General features: G+C 61.6%; 4 protein-coding genes across 12 annotated transcripts; 2 read left to right on the forward strand and 2 right to left on the reverse strand.

Annotated features, from left to right (window-relative positions):
• Nucleotides 1–414: 414 nt before the first annotated feature.
• Nucleotides 415–3,489, forward strand: LOC104681558 (putative serine protease 29). The gene is made up of 6 exons (XM_030924458.1): nt 415–571; nt 707–887; nt 982–1,247; nt 2,337–2,500; nt 2,627–3,148; nt 3,478–3,489. Exons 1-6 carry the CDS (start codon nt 511–513, stop codon nt 3,487–3,489), a joined length of 1,206 nt encoding a protein of 401 aa, XP_030780318.1. The 5' UTR covers nt 415–510.
• A 373-nt stretch (nt 3,490–3,862) lies between these two features.
• On the reverse strand, nt 3,863–13,025 carry LOC115895289. Of its 9 annotated transcripts, none has more exons than XR_004055496.1 (4): nt 12,935–13,025; nt 7,294–7,472; nt 4,455–4,554; nt 3,863–4,169 (listed from the first exon to the last, which is right to left on the reverse strand). XR_004055496.1 is itself a non-coding variant. In XM_030925477.1 (4 exons), the coding sequence occupies exons 1-4, from the start codon at nt 8,561–8,563 to the stop codon at nt 4,056–4,058; spliced, it is 825 nt and encodes a 274-aa protein (XP_030781337.1). In that variant the 5' UTR covers nt 8,564–9,011; the 3' UTR covers nt 3,863–4,055. The 9 variants fall into 9 exon arrangements, 3 of the variants coding, with proteins under 3 accessions (XP_030781337.1, XP_030781335.1, XP_030781336.1); XR_004055491.1 differs by lacking the exon at nt 12,935–13,025 and adding an exon at nt 9,643–9,771; XR_004055494.1 differs by lacking the exon at nt 12,935–13,025 and adding an exon at nt 9,631–9,758.
• Nucleotides 8,846–11,404, forward strand: LOC104681500 (putative serine protease 29). The gene is made up of 6 exons (XM_030925479.1): nt 8,846–8,962; nt 9,113–9,179; nt 9,343–9,523; nt 9,618–9,883; nt 10,644–10,807; nt 10,891–11,404. The coding sequence occupies exons 2-6, from the start codon at nt 9,113–9,115 to the stop codon at nt 11,053–11,055; spliced, it is 843 nt and encodes a 280-aa protein (XP_030781339.1). The 5' UTR covers nt 8,846–8,962; the 3' UTR covers nt 11,056–11,404.
• A 262-nt stretch (nt 13,026–13,287) lies between the features above and the next one.
• Nucleotides 13,288–15,982, reverse strand: LOC104681499 (tryptase alpha/beta-1-like). The gene is given in 7 exon segments (XM_010387795.2): nt 13,288–13,587; nt 13,590–13,605; nt 13,718–13,881; nt 15,025–15,290; nt 15,400–15,571; nt 15,725–15,785; nt 15,970–15,982. Coding segments are annotated over 6 exon segments (825 nt in total). The 5' UTR covers nt 15,970–15,982; the 3' UTR covers nt 13,288–13,441.
• Between the last annotated feature and the right edge of the window lie 1,971 nt (nt 15,983–17,953).

Consider the following 17,953-nt stretch of genomic DNA (forward strand, 5'->3'; position numbering starts at 1 on the left):
CACTATAACGAGAATGGGCAGCATGGCGACAACCCAGGCACTGTGGGCATTTGGGGCCAGGGATCCTCTGCAGTGGGGCCACCCTGTCCACCGTGGACATTTAGCCCCTCGACCCCAGCCTCTTCCCACTAAATGTGGGTGGTATCCCCATATCCCTGACAACCACAAATGTCCCTGGTGGGAGCCACTGGTGTAGACAGGGAACTCGGGTGCGGGGCCCCTGTTGGCCCAGCAGAGGGGATGCGAGGGGCTGCGGGTGGCCCCTGTCCTCATGGTCAGCCTGGTCACAGCCCAGGCTTGGAGCTACTGCTCCCACCCCGAGGGGGAGGAAGGTGTGACCGAGCCCCACCCACTTCCTTTGCAAGGAAGATAAAGTAGCTCCGGGCGGGTCCAGGAGGGCAGCTGTGGCCACAGACCACGGTGAGGACACTGACCACCGGCAGCCATCTGTAGCTTCCAGACCCGGGTCCTGCCCGGCTGTTCCCACCCAGCCCTCTCCTCCCTGTGCAGATGCTGTGGCTGCTGTTCCAGGTCCTCCCCTGCCTGGGGGGCTCCATGCCCGAGACTCTGGGTGAGTCCTGGCCCCATCCCACACTGGACCTCAGGGACTGGGCTAGGACAGAGAGCTGACCCCCTTGTCCACAGGACCTGGAAGCTCCTGGCATTGCAGGAGGGTGGCTCCCTGACCTCCTTTGGTTGTTCCCAGCACCCGTCCCCGAGAATGACCTGGTGGGCATCGTGGGGGGCCACAACGCCCCCCAGGGGAAGTGGCCGTGGCAGGTCAGCCTGAGGATCTACAGCTACCACTGGGCCTCCTGGGTGCACATCTGCGGGGGCTCCCTCATCCACCCCCAGTGGGTGCTGACCGCCGCCCACTGCATTTTCCGGTGAGTCCCGGGCCGGGGACCCCAGCGAGGGGAGCTGGGAGTGGGGCCGCCGCAGACCAGGCCCCCTGAGCAGCCCGGGTGCGTCCTCCCCCAGGAAGGACACTGACCCGTCCACCTACCGGATCCACGCCGGGGACGTGTATCTGTACGGGGGCCGGGGACTGCTGAATGTCAGCCGGATCATCGTCCACCCCAACTACGTCGCCGCCCACCTCAGATTCAATCTGGCCTTGCTGCGGCTGGCCACCCGCGTGGGCGCGGCAAGCAATGTTCAGCCAGTCACCCTGCCGCCCGGGGCCCTGAACTTCACCCCGGAGGACGAGTGCTGGCTGACCGGCTGGGGCAGGACGTCCTACTACGGTGAGAATGGCTGGGGGGCCAGGGTCGTGGAGGGGCGTGGGGAAGTTCCCCAGTTTTCCCCTCCATGCCCATTCCTGGAGGCAGGTCCCTCGGGGGCTGGTTCACAAGCTCAGAAATAAATGGGACAGGGAAGGAAAGGAGCGTCCCGCAGGTCCCAGCTGTCCCCCCGGCGCGGCCTCACAGCCCCCCGTGGCCGCCCTGATGCTCTAATATTCGTTTTACATTAAAGACGGTAAAGGGCGTTTCACAGCTCTCCGGGTCTGCCAGCAGCAGGGGCGGAATCGGTTCAAGTCCCCAGGTCCGCAGCCTGCTGCCCTCACACTCTGCTCGGTGGGGGTGGGAGGAAGCAGCTGGTTATGTTTTTTGATGGGGGAAGTCACGCTTCTTCCTATGTTCTGGGACCTTTGGGTTGCAGGGCCCCGAGTGCCCTCCGTGTCTGTGTCCTGGGGCTATGACAAGACTTGCATCCTGGGTGCTGCACACCACGGAGATGTGTTCTCCCGAGGTCCAGGTGTGGGCAGGGCCCTGCTCCCGCCCCGGTTCTAGGGGAGGGTCCCTCCTGGCCTCTCCCAGCCTCTGGTGGCCCTGGTGTCCCGGGGCTCACGACCGCATGGCTCCCATCTCCGCCTGGGTCTTTGTGTTACCTTCTCCTCTGGGCTGGGGCCGCTCCTGTTCTGCCTCTCATTAGAGCACCTGTCTTGGAATTAGGGCCCTTCCTAACCCAGCATGGCCTCATCCCACCTTAATCAATCTGCCAAGAATCTATTTCTAAATTAGACCCCATCCTGAAGCTTTGGAGGGACGTGAATGCCAGGACACGACCCAGCCTGGGTCTGTCTGCGGCATCTGAGCCCGTCTATCACAGCATGGGCTGAGGTCACACTCCCACCCAGGACAGATGGGGAAACTGAGGCTCAGGCTGGCTCCAGGTCGGAGTGAGGAGAGCAGGACCAGAGCCCCAGGCCCGGGCGTCACAGGCGGTTCGGGACCGCTCCCTGTGGCCGCCTTGGCCGTGGCGGGTGTGAACGAATCCACTGTGTCAGGGACACAGCCCCCTGCTGCTTCCTGACTCCCTTCTTCCACCCCCAGCGCCACTACACCCACCCTACCGCCTGCAGCAGGTGCACATCCCACTGGAAGATCATGAGGCCTGTGAGAAGGGCTACAAGGAGTATCTGCACACCAGCGCCAACGGGAAGGTCATCCTAGAAGACATGCTGTGTGCCGGCAGCCTGGGCCGCGGCCCCTGCATGGTAAGATGTCTGGGTTCTGCCTTGCCCCAGGGGGCTTCTCCTGGTCTGGGCCTCTCGAGGCTGGACAAGGAGTCCCGTTGTGCCAAGGTCCCTGGCGAGACGTGTGACTGTCCCCTCTCCCTGCAGGAGGACTCCGGAGGGCCCCTGGTCTGCAGGAAGGGAGGCTCCTGGGTCCAGGTGGGCGTGGTCAGCTGGGGGATCGGCTGCTCCATGATCCAGCTGCTGGCCGTCTTCACAAGCGTCCAGAGCCATGTCGCCTGGATCCGCTGGGAAATCAGGAAGTGTGGGCCCCGATTTCCTGGGCCTGAGGATCCGCGGAGGAGGCGGAAGCTTTGTCCCGACTTTCCCTGGTGGGGCTTTCTGATCCCCTCCACCCACACCTCCCGCCCACTTCTCCATGCTTCAGCCCTGCTCCCATCCCCTCTTCCTCCCCTCTCCTTCCCTGCCAGTCCCGAGAAGAGGGCGGAGGCCCCCATGGAGCTGCGGTGCTGTGCAGCTGTGATCATCTTATTAAACAACTGTCTGAGTCAACAGGCTGGTGGTCAGAGTGGTCTTTGGGGCTGCAGAGTGGGTGGTCCAGCTCTCCCATTTGGAATCCCTGAGTGCTGGGGGAATGGAGCAGGCCTGGCTTGGGCAGGTGGAGTTTGGGTGGGTGAGAGGCTCAGAGCCTCTCCTCCAACCTTGGGGTCACCACTCCTTATTGTGGTTTTTTGTTGTTGTCGTTTTATGGAGTCTTGCTCTGTCGCCCAGGCTGGAGTGCAGCGCCTCCTGAGTATCTGGGATTACAGGCGCCCAACACCACACCCGGCTAATTTTTGTATTTTTAGTAGAGACGGGGTTTCACCATGTTGGCCAGGCTGGTCTCCAACACCTGACCTCAGGTGATTCACCCGCCTCGGCCTCCCAAAGTGCTAGGATTATAGGTCACCACACCCCACCCCGATTGCGTTTTACATGCCGTGTACCCCGTCACCAAGCAAGGGTGTTAGCAGGTTCACACACAATTCAGAGTCATTTTCAAGATCTCATTCGGCCGGGCGCGGTGGCTCAAGCCTGTAATCCCAGCACTTTGGGAGGCCGAGACGGGCGGATCACAAGGTCAGGAGATCGAGACCATCCTGGCGAACACAGTGAAACCCCGTCTCTACTAAAAATACAAAAAATTAGCCGGGCGAGGTGGCGGGCGCCTGTAGTCCCAGCTACTTGGGAGGCTGAGGCAGGAGAATGGCGTGAACCCAGGAGGCGGAGCTTGCAGTGAGCGGAGATCGCGCCACTGCGCTCCAGCCTGGGCGACAGAGCAAGACTCCGCCTCAAAAAAAAAAAAAAAAAAAAAAAAAAAAGATCTCATTCATTCATGCCATTCATTTATTCATTCATTCTACCGATGTCACTAGGTGGCATGTCCTGGGCTATAGGGGAATAAACTTGTCCTACCCCGATCTCAGGACCTGGAGGTGGTGGGTGTGTGACGGGGATTTAAAAATGCAGCAGGAGGTCATGTCATAGACAGAAGAGTCCACAGAAGAACAAGAGGCGGCTCCCCTGGGTGTCAGGTTTAGCCCAGAAGGGAAGCCTGAGTGGTCCCCGGAGGCGTCAGGTGTGGCTTGGTTGCAAGGATAAGCCTGCAGGCTGGATAGAGGGTGGTGCCAGTCGGAAAAACTGCTTGCACCTGCGGGAGAAGCCCAGACACCCTTGCATCTCACTGCATCGTTAGAGCAGTGATAGCAAACTTGCACTGTGCACATAAAGGGAACAATAAAATTATTTTCACTGTGAGGAAAGAAATTTAATCATTTCAGACTCTGCTACTGGGCAGGGTTCATCCTTCTAAATCACCAGCCCCCAGCTCTGTCCCCGGGGAATTTGGGTAGAACGGGGCTGAGCAAGGCTGGCCTGCACACACTTGGAGAAGTCCTCCCCCAGCTCTGGACCCACACCTCTCCCCTCAACTCACCCCAAGAGAAGCACGACTGGGAAGGGCTGGGGTGGCCTGTCTCATCCAGATAATTGGAATAGATGGTAAAGTACGTGGATAAGTCATAATGAGTGACAAGCTGGAGGAGAGAGGGAAGAATGAGAAGATGGGAGAATGGATGGATGGGTGGGTGGGTGGGTGGGTTGATGGGAGAATAGAAGAATAGATGGATGGAGGCCGGGTGTGGTGGCTCATGCCTGGAATCTCAGCACTTTGGGAGGCCAAGGTGGGCAGATCACTTGAGGTCAGGAGTTCGAGACCAGTCTGTCCAACATGGTGAAACCTCAACTCTACTAAAATTCCAAAAATTTGCTGGGCATGATGGCACACACCTGTGGTCCCAGCTACTTGGGAGGCTGAGGGATGAGAATCGCTTGAACCCAGGAGGCGGAGGTTGCTGTGAGCCAAGATCGCACCACTGCACTCCAGCCTGGGACACACAGTGAGACTCTGTCTCAAAAAAAAAAAAAAAAAAAAAAGGACTGATGAGTGGGTGAGTGAATGAATGTGTGGATGGGTGAATGGATGAGTGAGTGGGTGGATTGGTGAGTGAGTGGATGGATGGGTGGGTAGATGGGTGGATGGGTGATTGTGTGTGTGGTTGAGAGGATGGGTGAACAGATGGGTGAGTTGGTGAATGGATGGACGAGTGGACGGCTGGATGGGTGAGTGGATGAATGGGTGCAAGTTTGAGTGAATTGATAGATGGGTGGATGGGTGAGTGGGTGTGTGGTTGGGAGGACGGGTGAACGGATGGGCAAGTTGGTGGATGGATGGATGAATGGATGGCTGGATGGGTGAGTGGGTGGATGGGTGCATGGTTGAGTGGATAGATTGGTGGGTAGATGGGTGGAAGGGTGAGTGGGTGTGTGGTCGAGAGGATGAGTGAATGGATGGATGAGTTGGTGGATGGATGAGTGGATGGCAGGATGGGTGAATGGATGGGCGAGTTGGTGGATAGATGGATGAGTGTATGGCTGGATGGGTGAGTGGATGAACGGGTGCATGGTTGAGTGGATAGATGGGTGGATAGGTGAGTGGGTGTGTGGTTAAGAAGGTGGGTGAATGGATGGGTGAGTTGGCGGATAGATGGATAAGTGGATGGCTGGACGGGTGAGTGGATGGATGAGTGCATGATTGAGTGGATGGATGGATGGGCGGATGGGTAAGTGGATGGATCTCAATGGCTCAGTATCAAAATGATACTCAGTTTGGGTATCATTTTGGACTCAGACACACGTGACTGAGCATTATGCATTGTGCGTAATTAACTGGGACAAGCATACATATTCTGTACATGCAAGAACATTTATATTATTATTATTATTATTTCGAGACAGAATCTCGCTTTGTTGCCCAGGCTGGAAAGCAGTGGTGCGATCTGGGCTTACTGCAACCTCTGTCTCCTGGGTTCAAACAATTCTTCTGACTCTGTCTCCCGAGTAGCTGGGATGACAGGTGTGTGCCACCACACCCGGCTAATTTTTTTTTAAATACTTTTTGTAGAGATGTGATTTTGCTCTGTTGGCCAGGCTGGTCTTGAACTCCTGGCCTCGTGATCTGCCCACCTCGACCTCCCAAAGTGCTGGGATTACAGGCGTGAACCACCGCACCCGGCTCCTCCCATTATTGTTTATAACAGCAAATTATTGGAAATTGCCTAAATGTCCATGGAGAACTGGTGAAATAAGTTTCCCTAAATCCATACAGCTGGGTACGACACGCCATTAAGCACGACATCTCTCCTGCAGGTTGGCAGCAGGGAGGGAAGTGTTCACAGCACCGTCACCGCACAGCTGTCTCTCATGAACACACGTGCGTACGCCAGGGAAGTGACGGCAGGTGGCGAGAGCGGGGACTGCAGGGTATAGAATTATGCAGAATTTCTACTTCAAAAATGTATTTTGGCCTAGGTCTTTTACCTTAAAAACGATTTCACATTGGAAGAAGATAATGTTTTCCGGTTTTTCAAGTCATACCAATGCGAGTTTTAAGCTCATCACAAACTCAATGGCTCCATTAAAACACCTTTGGGAAATGGTCTCCCAACCCAGGAAGTGCAGCTCAGTGGCCTCGTCACAAAGGGGTGCCCAGCATGAGCAGCAGGCACCCGGTGTGCAGGGTGCCAGGGGAAGCCCAGCAGACGCCCGGGACGAGGAGCAGACTCCAACCTGTGCCCAGGAAACGTCTTCCCAGGATCCCGGGAAGGAGGCGGGCAGGACGTTGCAGGTCTGTGAGAGCTGACTCCACACCAGGGAAGCCAGACTGATGGACACCAGGGTTCCATTTCTACACAAAGGCTGAGTGACCTTGGGACATGGAAGAATCATGGTCATGAACCCTTCATCTCCCAGGTCCCAGCGACCTCGGGCTCTGCACACTCTGTTCTGAGGCCCCTGGGTCCCTGAGCTGGGACCCTCTCCCTGGTCTTTTCTCCAGCCCAACCCTTTTGCAACACTGGCCTGAAGCAGCCACATCCTTCGCCAAATGGTGTCCCTGGGCTCCGGCGCCCTGGCCGCAGGCCTGGACTTGACCCTATCATTGGCCAGGGCCTCTGACCCCAGTCTTAACGGTTGCGCGGCCCCCAGTCCTTCCTCTGATCCTATCACCAAACGCTCTCATGGTGGTCTGGTCCCGACCCTATCAGGACAAACAGGTATCCTGTTCCCAGGCGCCGTTGCCCAACAGCCGCAGCCAGGACCGTCTCTGAGGGATGGACCTGCACCTCCGTGGTCAGCACAGAAAGCAGGACGCACGGTGTTTCAGAGCTGGCCCTCGTCCCGCCCCTGTGTCCCTCACTGTGCCATGGTGGCCTTACCAGGAGTGAGCCCCAGGCTGAGGTGGGGGCGTGAGGACGTGCAGCCTTGCCGTCTCCATTCTCCTTCTCACTTGAGGGCCGCTGCCCGCTGACCCTGGCGGAAGAGGCTGGGACGTCTTGTTCTCCCTCCAGGTCTCTCGCGGGCTGTTTCTCCAGGTGCCTCCTGGCTCTTCCCAGGCCTGGGAAGCAAAGTGTCCTCTGATTGGCTGTGGGGCTCGGCCCTGCCTGGGCTGTCCCAAAGCCTCCCAGGTTCAGATTCCCAGTCCTAAATCCCGGCAGCTCCTGGCCACTCCACTCACCCACACTCCGCCACGCCCAGAGTCGGCTGCCCCATGGCTATCCCATGCCCCGCTCCGGGCCCTCTGGCTCCCTCTGTCCACTCCAGTGCCGTCTGCCCAGGCCCCCTGGCCAGGCAGGGCTGAGGACAGACAGGACAGCCTGGCTTGGGACCCCCAAAGCAGAGCTCAGGGCCTGCACCCCACTCCCTGGCTGGAGGCAGCTCCAGGCCTGGGAGTGCTGTCTCACCAGCCACCTTCCTTGTGGTTCCCAAGGCACAGCCAGCCCCAAGGACTCAGTCACTGTCACCACTGGCATCACCAGCCACCCAGAGGCCACTCAGAGCTGTGAGCTCAGCGGGCAGGGGCCTGAGTTGGGGTTGAAAGTGCTTTCCTGAGTCACCAAGGAGAGGCTTGTTCCTGGTGGATGAGGAAGGGGACTGAGGGTGGGGCTGGTGGCGAGCTGGGGGCTCCAGCCAGGAGGAGGAGACTCTGCTACCTCTGGCTGAGCTGCTCGTCCTACCCAGAGTTGGGGTGAATTCCATTATGGTGCCCTGGGTGGAGTCTGGGGAGGGGCCCCTCCAGTCCCCTGCAGTGATGTCCACACCGCACCCGCCAGGTCGTCCCAGTGGGCCAGGGGCACAGGTATCTCTGTGAGGAAGAGAACCGTCTGCCCCGGCCACCAGCGGAGGAGAGCTGGGCCCCGGGTTGGGCTGCTGCGTGGACCTGGGATGACAGAGCCTGGGGTTGGCCATGGGGCCCCGGGTGCTGGGTTCCATGGCCAGCACTCGGCTCCCCTGGGCCCCGTTTCCACCCGTGCAGTGATGATTAGGCCTCAGGTCGTGGGCACAGGCCTTGGTGAAGCCCCACTGCTTTCGGTCTCTGTGCACTGATCTGCCTGTGGGCAGGGGTTCTGGAAGCTGAGAGCCCACCGTGCAGCCCCGGGGCAGGGATTCTGCCCACGTTTCAACATTGTCACCACCTGCCCTGGGCATCGAGGAATCTTGGCCGCCTGACTCTGAGCATCGCCAGGGGTGGCTCAAGGTGGGGACGCCATTTGACCTGCCTCGCCCACAGTGGGGGAAGCTGTTGGTGCTTCTGCAGTCGCAGCTGAGACACCCTTCTCTCCCCCTAACCCTGCTGGCTCTACTCTGGCTGGCGATGCCGGTGGGAACAGCGACCCAGCTGAACGAGAGGCCACTCCCCCGCCGCCCCTCCTCTGAGGAGAGGACTGACCAGGCAGCTGCCCACTTCCTGCGGCTGAGGATAAAGGGGCTCCGAGGGGCTCGGTGAGAGAGCTGCCGAGTGCCCGCCGGGGAGAGAGCTGCTGAGTGCCCGCCGGGAAGGGAGCTGCTGAGTGCCCGCCGGGAAGGGAGCTGCTGAGTGCCCGCACAGTAAGGGCACCATCCTCTCCCTGATGCCTGCAGGCGGCTCCTGGCCCCCACCCCTGACCCCGGGTCTGAGTCCCCAGCCTGCACCCCACACCCTCTCCCCTGACCCCGGGTCTGAGCCCCCAGCCCACACCCCACGCCCTCTCCCCTCAGATGCTGCTGCTGCTGCTGCTGTTCCTGGCCATCTCCTCCCTGGGGAGCTGCAGCACAGGGAGCCCAGGTGAGTCTCGACCCCACACAGCCCTCCCTTCCCAGGGGCTCTGCCACCCCTGTCCCCAGGATCCAGGGCACACGTGCACAGACCGGCTTCTCCTGAGGGCAGGCGCAGGGTGAGGCTTGGGTGGCAGAGGCCGGGTTCCCTGACCTCCTCCCGGTGCTCCCAGTGCCCGTTCCCGAGAATGACCTGGTGGGCATCGTGGGGGGCCACAATGCCCCCCAGGGGAAGTGGCCGTGGCAGGTCAGCCTGAGGATCTACAGCTACCACTGGGCCTCCTGGGTGCACATCTGCGGGGGCTCCCTCATCCACCCCCAGTGGGTGCTGACCGCCGCCCACTGCATTTTCCGGTGAGTCCCGGGCCGGGGACCCCAGTGAGGGGAGGTGGGAGTGGGGCCGCCGCAGACCAGGCCCCCTGAGCAGCCCGGGTGCGTCCTACCCCAGGAAGGACACTGACCCGTCCACCTACCGGATCCACGCCGGGGACGTGTATCTGTACGGGGGCCGGGGACTGCTGAACGTCAGCCGGATCATCGTCCACCCCAACTACGTCACCGCGGGGCTGGGTGCGGACGTGGCCCTGCTTCAGCTGGTGAACCCCGTAATCTGTGCCGCTGATGTCAGGACGGTCAAGCTCTCCCCGGTCTCGCTGGAGCTCACCCCGAAGGACAAGTGCTGGGTGACTGGCTGGGGCGCAATCGGGATGTTGGGTGCGTTGGGTGCGTGTTGTATGGGGGATGGGGAAGGACTCAGGCTGTGGGCCCAAAACGCCTCATTCCAGGGCTCTGGGGGGTGAGTTCCAGGAAGGGAAGAGATGGAGCCGCTCACGGCTGCGCTAGCACCTCCAGCTGCTTTACCTACGGCTCTGTGCTGCCCGGGCCTGGAGACTTGGGGGTCCCGTGACTGCCAATGGCCAGACCAAGCCCCAGACTCAATATTCAGAGGGGAAAACACTTCCCTTTTTTTTTCTACTTAAGAAAGGCTTTTACTCTTTTTTTTTGGGGGGGGGGCGTGGTGGCTCATGCCTGTAATTCCAGCACTCGGAGGCAGAAGCAGGAGGATTGCTTGAGCCCAGGAGTTTGAAGCCAGCCTGGCCAACATAGCAAGATCCCATCTCTAAAAAGGAAAAAAAAAAAAAAAAAAAAGAAGAAGAAACCCACCACAAACAAAAACACCTCAAAACCAAAAGGCATTTTTTGGAGGGGAAAAAAAAAAACCAGAAAAACTCATCCCTCCACTTTTCTCTGGTCCGTCCAACTGTGAGCCCTGGGAGTTTGGAGGGAGACACGAGCCCTCACACCTCCTGGGGTCCCACACGCCATGCTCAGGCCGGGAGCCTGAAACCCAGGGATGAGGGGCCTTTCGCAGCGGGGGAGCCACCTTCCCTCCCACCCAGGGGCGGCACTGGGGCTGCTGGGTGCATGGCAGGGGCATCTCCGCTGTGCCAGCCCGTGTCACCTCTCCCCCTAGAGTCACTGCCACCGCCCTACCGCCTGCAGCAGGTGAGTGTGCAGGTGCTGGAGAACGCCGTCTGCGAGCAGCGGTACCGCAATGCCTCCAGGCACATTGGTGACCGGCAGCTCATCCTGGATGACATGCTGTGTGCCGGCAGCGAGGGCCGTGACTCCTGCTACGTGAGTGCCCCCGGCCTGCCCTGCCTACCCGCCCTGCTCCCACCGCAGAGCTCAGCGGTGACCCTTTTCCTTCCCTTCCTCAGGGTGACTCCGGCGGCCCTCTGGTCTGCAGGGTGCGGAGGTCCTGGCGCCTGGTGGGGGTGGTCAGCTGGGGCTACGGCTGTGCCCTGCGGGACTTTCCCGGCGTCTACACCCGCGTCCAGACCTACGTGCCCTGGATCCTGCAGCAAGTCAGGGAATTGCCCTGAGCAGGCCGGGATGGGCTCCCATCTGGGTCGGCTGAGGAGGGACCAGGACCTTCCTTCTCCCAGCGATCTCCGCTTCGGCCTCCACTGCAGGCCACCAGCTTGAGGCCGGCTTCTCTGGCTCCTCAGCACCCACGACCTCCCTGATGCTGGGGTAGGGAAGGTGCCGGGGAAGGGAGGGCAGGGCCTCCCTACATCTCTGTCTGATTAAAGAGCTGAGAAAGGGCAGAGTGTGTGTCGTCTCTGTGGGGTGGATTTGCGTTCCGAGCTGCAGCAGGCACGGTTTGCTCAGCCATCTCCTGTTGGAGGCCTCCATGTTTTGGCTATGGTGACAGAGATGCTGAGAACATTCATGGTCTGGGTTCTGTGTGGATGTGTGTCTCCAGTCCTCTGGGGGAGATACTCACGGGTGCTGCTTCAATGCCAGCTTCCAGATAAGGAAACCAAAGCAAGAAACTCACCGGAGGTGGAGGCGCGGTGGGTGGGGGCTTGGGGGATCCAGGCCCGCACACTGCACGCCCCTCTTGTGCCGGGGTCTCCGTGTCCCTGGGCCCTGGCCTCCCAGGGCAGTGGTTAGGTTTAGACTCCTGCCCCAACTCCCTCCTATACCAGGCGTCGGGTTCCAGAGCTCAGACACTGCCATGCAGGGCAAGACGGGAGTGGACGGCGGCAAGAGACCGAACCTCCACATGGTATGGCTTCCTGGGCCACTTCCTCTAAGGGCCACACCAGTGTGGGCAGGGAGAGCAGTGCTCGGAGGGGCAGGTGACGCCCAGAGTGGCTCTGTCCCTCCTCCCGCCCTGTTCATTCTGCAGCTGGACTGGGCACACTCAGCGTCCAGACCCCAGGCTACAGGTCAATGTGTGGTTCCAGCATCAGCTCTCCCGGGTCCCCCAAACCAGGGGCTTCCTGCTCTGCCCCTGCGTTTCCGGGACCTCCGCAGGGCAGAGAAGAGGTGGAAGGCCAAAAGGGAGGGTCTAGTGGGGTGGGGGGGCTCCCAGCTCCTCCGCAGAAGTTTCTGCAGGTGAGCGGCTGAGGGACTGGCCTTCACCCTCCCACCTGCCCTTGCCTGCTCTGCCTGTCCCTCCCAGGGGTGAGGGTGGGGTGGACCTCCACAGGGCAAGGGCTTCAGGGCAAACCCAGGCTCTGAGCCTTCGTGCAGAAACCACATCCGGGTTTACACTTTCTCCCACGTCCCTGGTCTTTCCGGAGTGGGGCAGAGCAGAGCAGAGCAGGCAGGGGCACCCCGGCCGGGGGAGTCACCGCACTCCAAGGCAGTGGGGAAAGGCTCCCGGGCTGTGAACGGGTGGGGCACTGCTCTTTCTTTCCCGGGGATGTGGCTGCCACTTACGCTCCTCACACTTCCCTTCCTGGGAGGAAGCGGGGAGCCCCAGGCCAGGTTGCGGTTGCTCTAAGTCCAGGGTGAGACCTGCCGGACACAGCCCGGGGCCTCAGGGGACGTGGCCACTGCCTGCGTCCCAGGGCGCCCTCAGCTGGGATCCGGGGTCCAGGGTCCAGCTGTACCCGCCACTTCCCGGGGGGCTCCGGGGCCTTCCACACTGCCCTGGCTCCCTGGGCTTTCTAAGACAAGTGGGGGGCAGTGATCAGTGCCATTCCCAAGTCCTCCGAGCCACGTCCCTGCCCAGCCAGACCCCGCTGGACCCTGCTCTGCCCTCGAAGTGTTCAGAGTCCCTCCCTTGCAGCCCCTTATCTGTGCGACTCACAGTACACCAAGACCCAGACGAGAAGCCGAGGACTCACACCCTCAGTGCGGCCACGGCAGGCTTCCGTGTTTGAGGGAGAAATCGCCTCCCTCTGCCGCAAGGAGACCGAAATTAATTGCTCCTCCTCCAAACCCGGAGCCACCAGCGCCCCGACTCACCGACCCGGGCTGCTGAGGAGGCCCCGCTCCACAGTGCCTTGGGAACCAGGACCCTGCAGCTCCTGCAGCTGCCCCAGGCCTCACCTGGACCCTTCCTCCCACGTGACACCCACGACCAGAAACACTGACGGCCACACCTGCTTTTCATCATGCACTTTAATGAGAGTTAGCACTCGGGAGGATTGGCGTCCACCACCTGCTACCTGGGCGGGGGAGGGCTGGAGGGGCAGGGGGGCCTGGGGGTGGGCTCAGGGTGGGGGAGGAGGCTCAGGATGGGGGAGGGGCTTAGGATGGGGGAGGGGGCTCAGGATATGGGAGGGGGCAGGGGGCTTAGGATGGGGGAGGGGCTCAGGATTGGGGGGCTCAAGAAAGGGGAGGGGCTCAGGGTGGGTGAGGGGGCTCAGGATGGGGGAAGGTGTGGGGGGCAGTCGCCACCTGGGTCGGAAGCAGTGGTGTTTTGGACAGGAGGGGCTGGCCCTCCGCTGATCCCGGTAACCCAGGCCTGGCTCAGGGCTTCTTGGGGACGTAGCGCTGGATCCAGTCCAAGTAGTAGGTGACGCGGGTGTAGATGCCGGGCCGGTTGGGCTGGGCACAGCCCTCACCCCAGCTGACCACGCCCGCCTGCAGCCAGGTGCCATTCACCTGGCAGACCAGGGGCCTCCGGAGTCGCCCTGCGAAGGGCAGGGGTCAGCGCTTGCCGGCCAGGCTCCGGGGATCGGGGTGGGGGAGTCAGCGCTTGCCAGCCAGGCTCCGGGGATCAGGGTGGGGGACACGAGGACCCACCTGGCAGGAGTCGTGCTTTGCGCTCCCCGCACACAGCATGTCATCACGGACGATTTGAAAGCTGTCTCCCGTGTGGAGGCCGGTGTGATATTCCGCATCGCAAAGTTGGTTTTCCACTATGGGGACTTCCACCTCCTTCAGTGGGTATGGCGGCGGCAGTTGCACTGTGGGCGGAGGGGGAGGTGGAGCCGGGCCTGGGGCTGGATGGGTGCTGCTGCGTGGACTTGGCGGCCGAGTCATGGGCCGGGGAGACAGCGCCATGTGGCCAGCACTGTCCTGTGCCTGCGGCCCCGGGGGAAGGGCGGCGAGTGCAGGCCGGGCCCCTCCCCTGAGGCTGATCCTGGGTCCCGGCCCCATTTAAGCCCCATCTGGGGAAGGGAGGGGAGGGCCCTGGAGGTTGCCAGGCTGGGATCCATGGCACAGGAGTGCAGGGCCTGGGCCCCTGTCCCCCCCCCGGGGCTCAGCTGACTTTGGTCTGGGCTGGGCCCACGGTCCACAGTCAGACCCACAGTCGAGGGGAACACAGGGCCCCAGGCTCAGCTTCTCCTCTGTGTGGGGTGGAAGAGCAGGACTGTGGCTCCGGCCCCCTCTGAGTGGCCCCAAGGTCAAAGCCCAGGGCCGCTGCTCAGTGGAAGAGCAGGACTGTGGCTCTGGCCCCTTCTGAGTGGCCCCGAGGTCACAGCCCAGGGCCGCTGCTCAGTGGAAGAGCAGGACTGTCGCTCCGGCCCCCTCTGAGTGGCCCCGACGTCACAGCTCAGGGCCGCCGCTCAGGCTGTGGCCCAAAGCTTTGCTCTGAATTATGGATAAAATGGGGACAAGACCTACTAGAAGTGAAAATGTGCCTCATGGAGGGTCAGAGTGAACTTCATCCAGCCCCCCACAGCACCTGCCACGACCTGGAGTCCCAAGACCCTGAGCTGACCGTGGCACAGGGATGGAGGGCAGGCAGGTCTCATCCCAGCACCCGTCTCGCTCCTTCCAGCAAGACCCCCTTGTGATTTCTCTCTCCACGTAGCAAGTCCGTGACGTACGAACTTTTGATGCACCCTTTCAGGTTAGGGGAAACCGAGGCACAGAGGTGCTAAGGGACTTGCCCAAGCCCTGGGGTTGGGGTGCGCCCAGGCCTGTTGGACTCACCGTCTCTGCTCAGGGCACCTGCTGCCTCTCGCCCCCACCCGCTCCATTCATCCTGGCCTCCAGAATCCCCCTCCCTGAGCCGCCCCGAGGGAACCCATCACCCCAGAGGCTGGCCCATGACTGTGACCTGGTGCCCACCTGGCCCAGCCTCCCGCTGTCCCCGGACCCACCATCATTGTCCACGTCGCCGCAGCCGGTGACCCAGCACGGCGTCCCCGGGGGGAAAGTCTCCGAGGCAAGGGGCAGGGTGACCGTGTGGACGTGGCTGGAGACATTCACGGGCTCCTCCAGCTCCAGCAGGGCAATGTCCGCCCCAGTCTGGACGGTGTAGAACTGCGGGTGCATGATGATCCTGCTGACCGGCAGCAGCTGGTCCTGGTAGTAGAGGTGCTGCTCCCGCAGCTGCACCCTGAGGTCGGCCAGATCCTTGACGTCCCTGGCCAGCGGAGGCTCCCACTCAGGGCCCTGGGCAGCCTCCAGGAGCACCCAGGAGCCAGGGCACACATCCGGCCCTCGCCCACCCCACCAGGCCCCGGGAGACTCACGGTCCCACGCAGTGCGCCGCGGTCAGCACCCACTGGGGGTGGATGAGGGAGCCCCCACAGAAGTGCATCCAGTACTGGCCGTGGAATCTCAGGCTCACCTGCCAGGGCCACTTGCTCCTGGGGGCCTCCTGCCCCCCGACGATGCCCGCTCGCTGCAGGGCCTGGCCCGGGGCTGGGGCAGGAGCCAGTTCAGGACCAGGAAGCAGCCCCCCACCTGGACCCAGCCCTTCCCCGTGCGGGGGCCAGCCCGGCCTCCCCAGAACCCACCCAGGCCCTGGCCTGTGGAATGTGGTGAGGGGCAGGGTGGACCCCGGCTGGGACTCACCAGGGGCCGCGTGGGCCAGGCTCACCAGGAAGGGCAGCGCCAGCAGCAGCAGGTTCAGCATCTGGGGAGCAAGGAGGGGCATCGTGGGCCTGGCCGGAGCTCACGGGACAGGGCTGGGGGCTGCAGATTGTGGGGTGAAGAATGGAGGTGGGACAGGGGGCCTGGGTCTTGGTGCTCTGAGTCTGAGGCTGGGCCACTCTGCTCCGGGTGACGCTGATGTCAGGTCTCTAAGAGTGGGGACTTACCCTGGCCGCTCCCTGTTCCTTCTACCCAGCAGGCTTTCCCCTCCCCATTTATCCTTCCAGATCAGGATGGGGTGGAGGAGGGCCACTGCGTCCTCCCATCCAGATACGGAGGAAGTGGATGACTCAGACCCAGGGCCCCCATGTAACACGTGCCCCCGCCACCCTCATGCCCTCTGTGTGTGGGGCTGCCAGGCAGACCCCGCCGAGGGCTGAGCACTGGAGGCTCGCAGCTCCACCTGTCAGCTGGTGGTTCCCAGCAGCGGAACGCACCACCTTCCCGCTGGTGGGATCAGCTGCCCTGTTCCGGTGCCAGGAGGCCTTCAGGCACAGCTGCACCCAGGCGGCCTGGCTGCCCCATGCTACAAGACCAGTTGCCCCGAAACCTGTTTCCCCAAGAGGGACATGGGATGGGGAACTCATGACCGTGGGCCACCCTCTGAGAGACGGGAAGGTGCCCACGGGGTGGGGACATGACAGGTGTCACCTCTCCTACGGACTCCGAATCCACGGGGTGGGGCCAGCCCTCCTCGACTCACTTGGTGGGGGGCTCACAAGAGACCCCCTTGTCAGATGAGGAAACAGCCTTGAGAGGGGACAGCACCGAGTGTCCTCAGCCAGCAAGGGGCCCTGCTCCCTGTAAGAATTAAAGAAAGAGGAGAGAAACATGAAGGGCAGCCTCACAGTCAACAGGGACAGTTTTATTTTAAGCAAACCGGAGAGGGGCGGCTGGCTGAGTTAGGTCAGAGCCACACGCTCTTAGAGACTAAGAGTTTTAAGGATTGAGGGCAGGAGAGCTTATCAGAGACTTGGACTGCTTCTGTGACTCTTCTTTTTGCCACTCTGGGAGGGATAGTTGTGTGTCTGTTCCCATACATCTTCCTGCAGCTGCAGGCATACGGCGTACCCCGTCTGCTTTTAGCTTCCCTGTCTTAGTGCACCTGAAGGGAAAGGAAGGTGGTTTTAAGGCCCACTGTTTTACTGGGACCCATTGTATGAGGGTGAAGTTTGGCAGTTACCCAAGAGACTTTCCCTCCACCTCCCTCTGTGCTCAGCCTGCCTTATCTGCTTTTTGGCTGCTTGTAGTTAGAAGAGAAGTGATGTCCTTGAAATGCAGGAGGCTGGAAAGGGAGCTGGAGCTGAAAGCGGCGGTGTTTGTCTGAGATGAGGGTGCTCCTGTTCCATCACTCCCACTCCCCATATGAGACTCAAGTCCTCCTACGAGTCCTCGATGTCCACATCTGGGGCTGTCTGTGCAGGTCCCCTGGTCTGCGGGTGCCTCGTTATCGTGGAATCCGAGTTTCATCTGCAGAGGGAGGAGCAGACGACAGTGCGGGTGTGACCTCAGGAGACCCAGCCCAGCTCCCCACGGACTCACCCCAGCCCTAGTCCAGCTCCCCATGGACTCACCTCCGGTCCCAGCTCCCTGTGCTCTCCGTCCATCCAGCACTGACACTGTCCCTGCAGGTCCGTCCACCCCACCTCCCGACTCCCCTGGCCCTGCTGGTCACTGAGGCCTTGAGCCCACCTCCTCCCCTTCTGAGCCCCAGGACCCCCCGCCTGTCCCCCAACTGCCAACACAGGGCCACTCCAGGGCTCCCCCTGCCCCCACCCTGCCTGGGACCAGCCTGATTTGGGGCTGACTCTGCACACGAGGCCATATCCACCTGAACTCCTTCCAGGCAGCATCCCCAGGGAACAGGCAGGGGTGGCCGAGACCGCTCCTGCTCACGACCCTGCTCCTCATCCATTCTCTGGACAAACTCCCCAGAGGCCTCCACCTGCCCCGTCCTGGTTTCATGAACGAGGCCCACAAGATGGGACCCTCAGGAGCCCAGGAAGTGAGGGGATGGGGTGATGGGGGACACCAGGGATGAGGGTGGGGCAGGGACACAGGAGACACCAGGGCTGACGGTGAAGAAGAGACTCAGGGGACACCAGGGCTGGAGGAACCCAGGGACACACGTGACGCCAGGGCTGGGGTGTG

The sequence above is a fragment of the Rhinopithecus roxellana genome, chromosome 20, assembly GCF_007565055.1.
Source record: "Rhinopithecus roxellana isolate Shanxi Qingling chromosome 20, ASM756505v1, whole genome shotgun sequence".
Classification (NCBI taxonomy): domain Eukaryota; kingdom Metazoa; phylum Chordata; class Mammalia; order Primates; family Cercopithecidae; genus Rhinopithecus; species Rhinopithecus roxellana.

Bases quoted from the DNA above. Each gene is read 5' to 3' on its own strand.
- LOC104681558 (XM_030924458.1), top strand. From the start codon at position 511: ATGCTGTGGCTGCTGTTCCAGGTCCTCCCCTGCCTGGGGGGCTCCATG. The intron at 572-706 runs GTGAGTCCTGGC...GGTTGTTCCCAG, and splicing joins CTCCATGCCCGAGACTCTGG to CACCCGTCCCCGAGAATGAC. The intron at 888-981 runs GTGAGTCCCGGG...GTCCTCCCCCAG, and splicing joins GCCGCCCACTGCATTTTCCG to GAAGGACACTGACCCGTCCA.
- LOC115895289 (XM_030925475.1), bottom strand. From the start codon at position 8,563: ATGCCCAGGGCAGGTGGTGACAATGTTGAAACGTGGGCAGAATCCCTG. The intron at 7,473-8,091 runs GTAGGACGAGCA...TTTGCTTCCCAG, and splicing joins GGAATTCACCCCAACTCTGG to GCCTGGGAAGAGCCAGGAGG. The intron at 4,170-4,454 runs GTGAGTTGAGGG...CTTCTCCCGCAG, and splicing joins CCAGTCGTGCTTCTCTTGGG to GTGCAAGCAGTTTTTCCGAC.
- LOC104681500 (XM_030925479.1), top strand. From the start codon at position 9,113: ATGCTGCTGCTGCTGCTGCTGTTCCTGGCCATCTCCTCCCTGGGGAGC. The intron at 9,180-9,342 runs GTGAGTCTCGAC...CGGTGCTCCCAG, and splicing joins CTGCAGCACAGGGAGCCCAG to TGCCCGTTCCCGAGAATGAC. The intron at 10,808-10,890 runs GTGAGTGCCCCC...TCCCTTCCTCAG, and splicing joins AGGGCCGTGACTCCTGCTAC to GGTGACTCCGGCGGCCCTCT.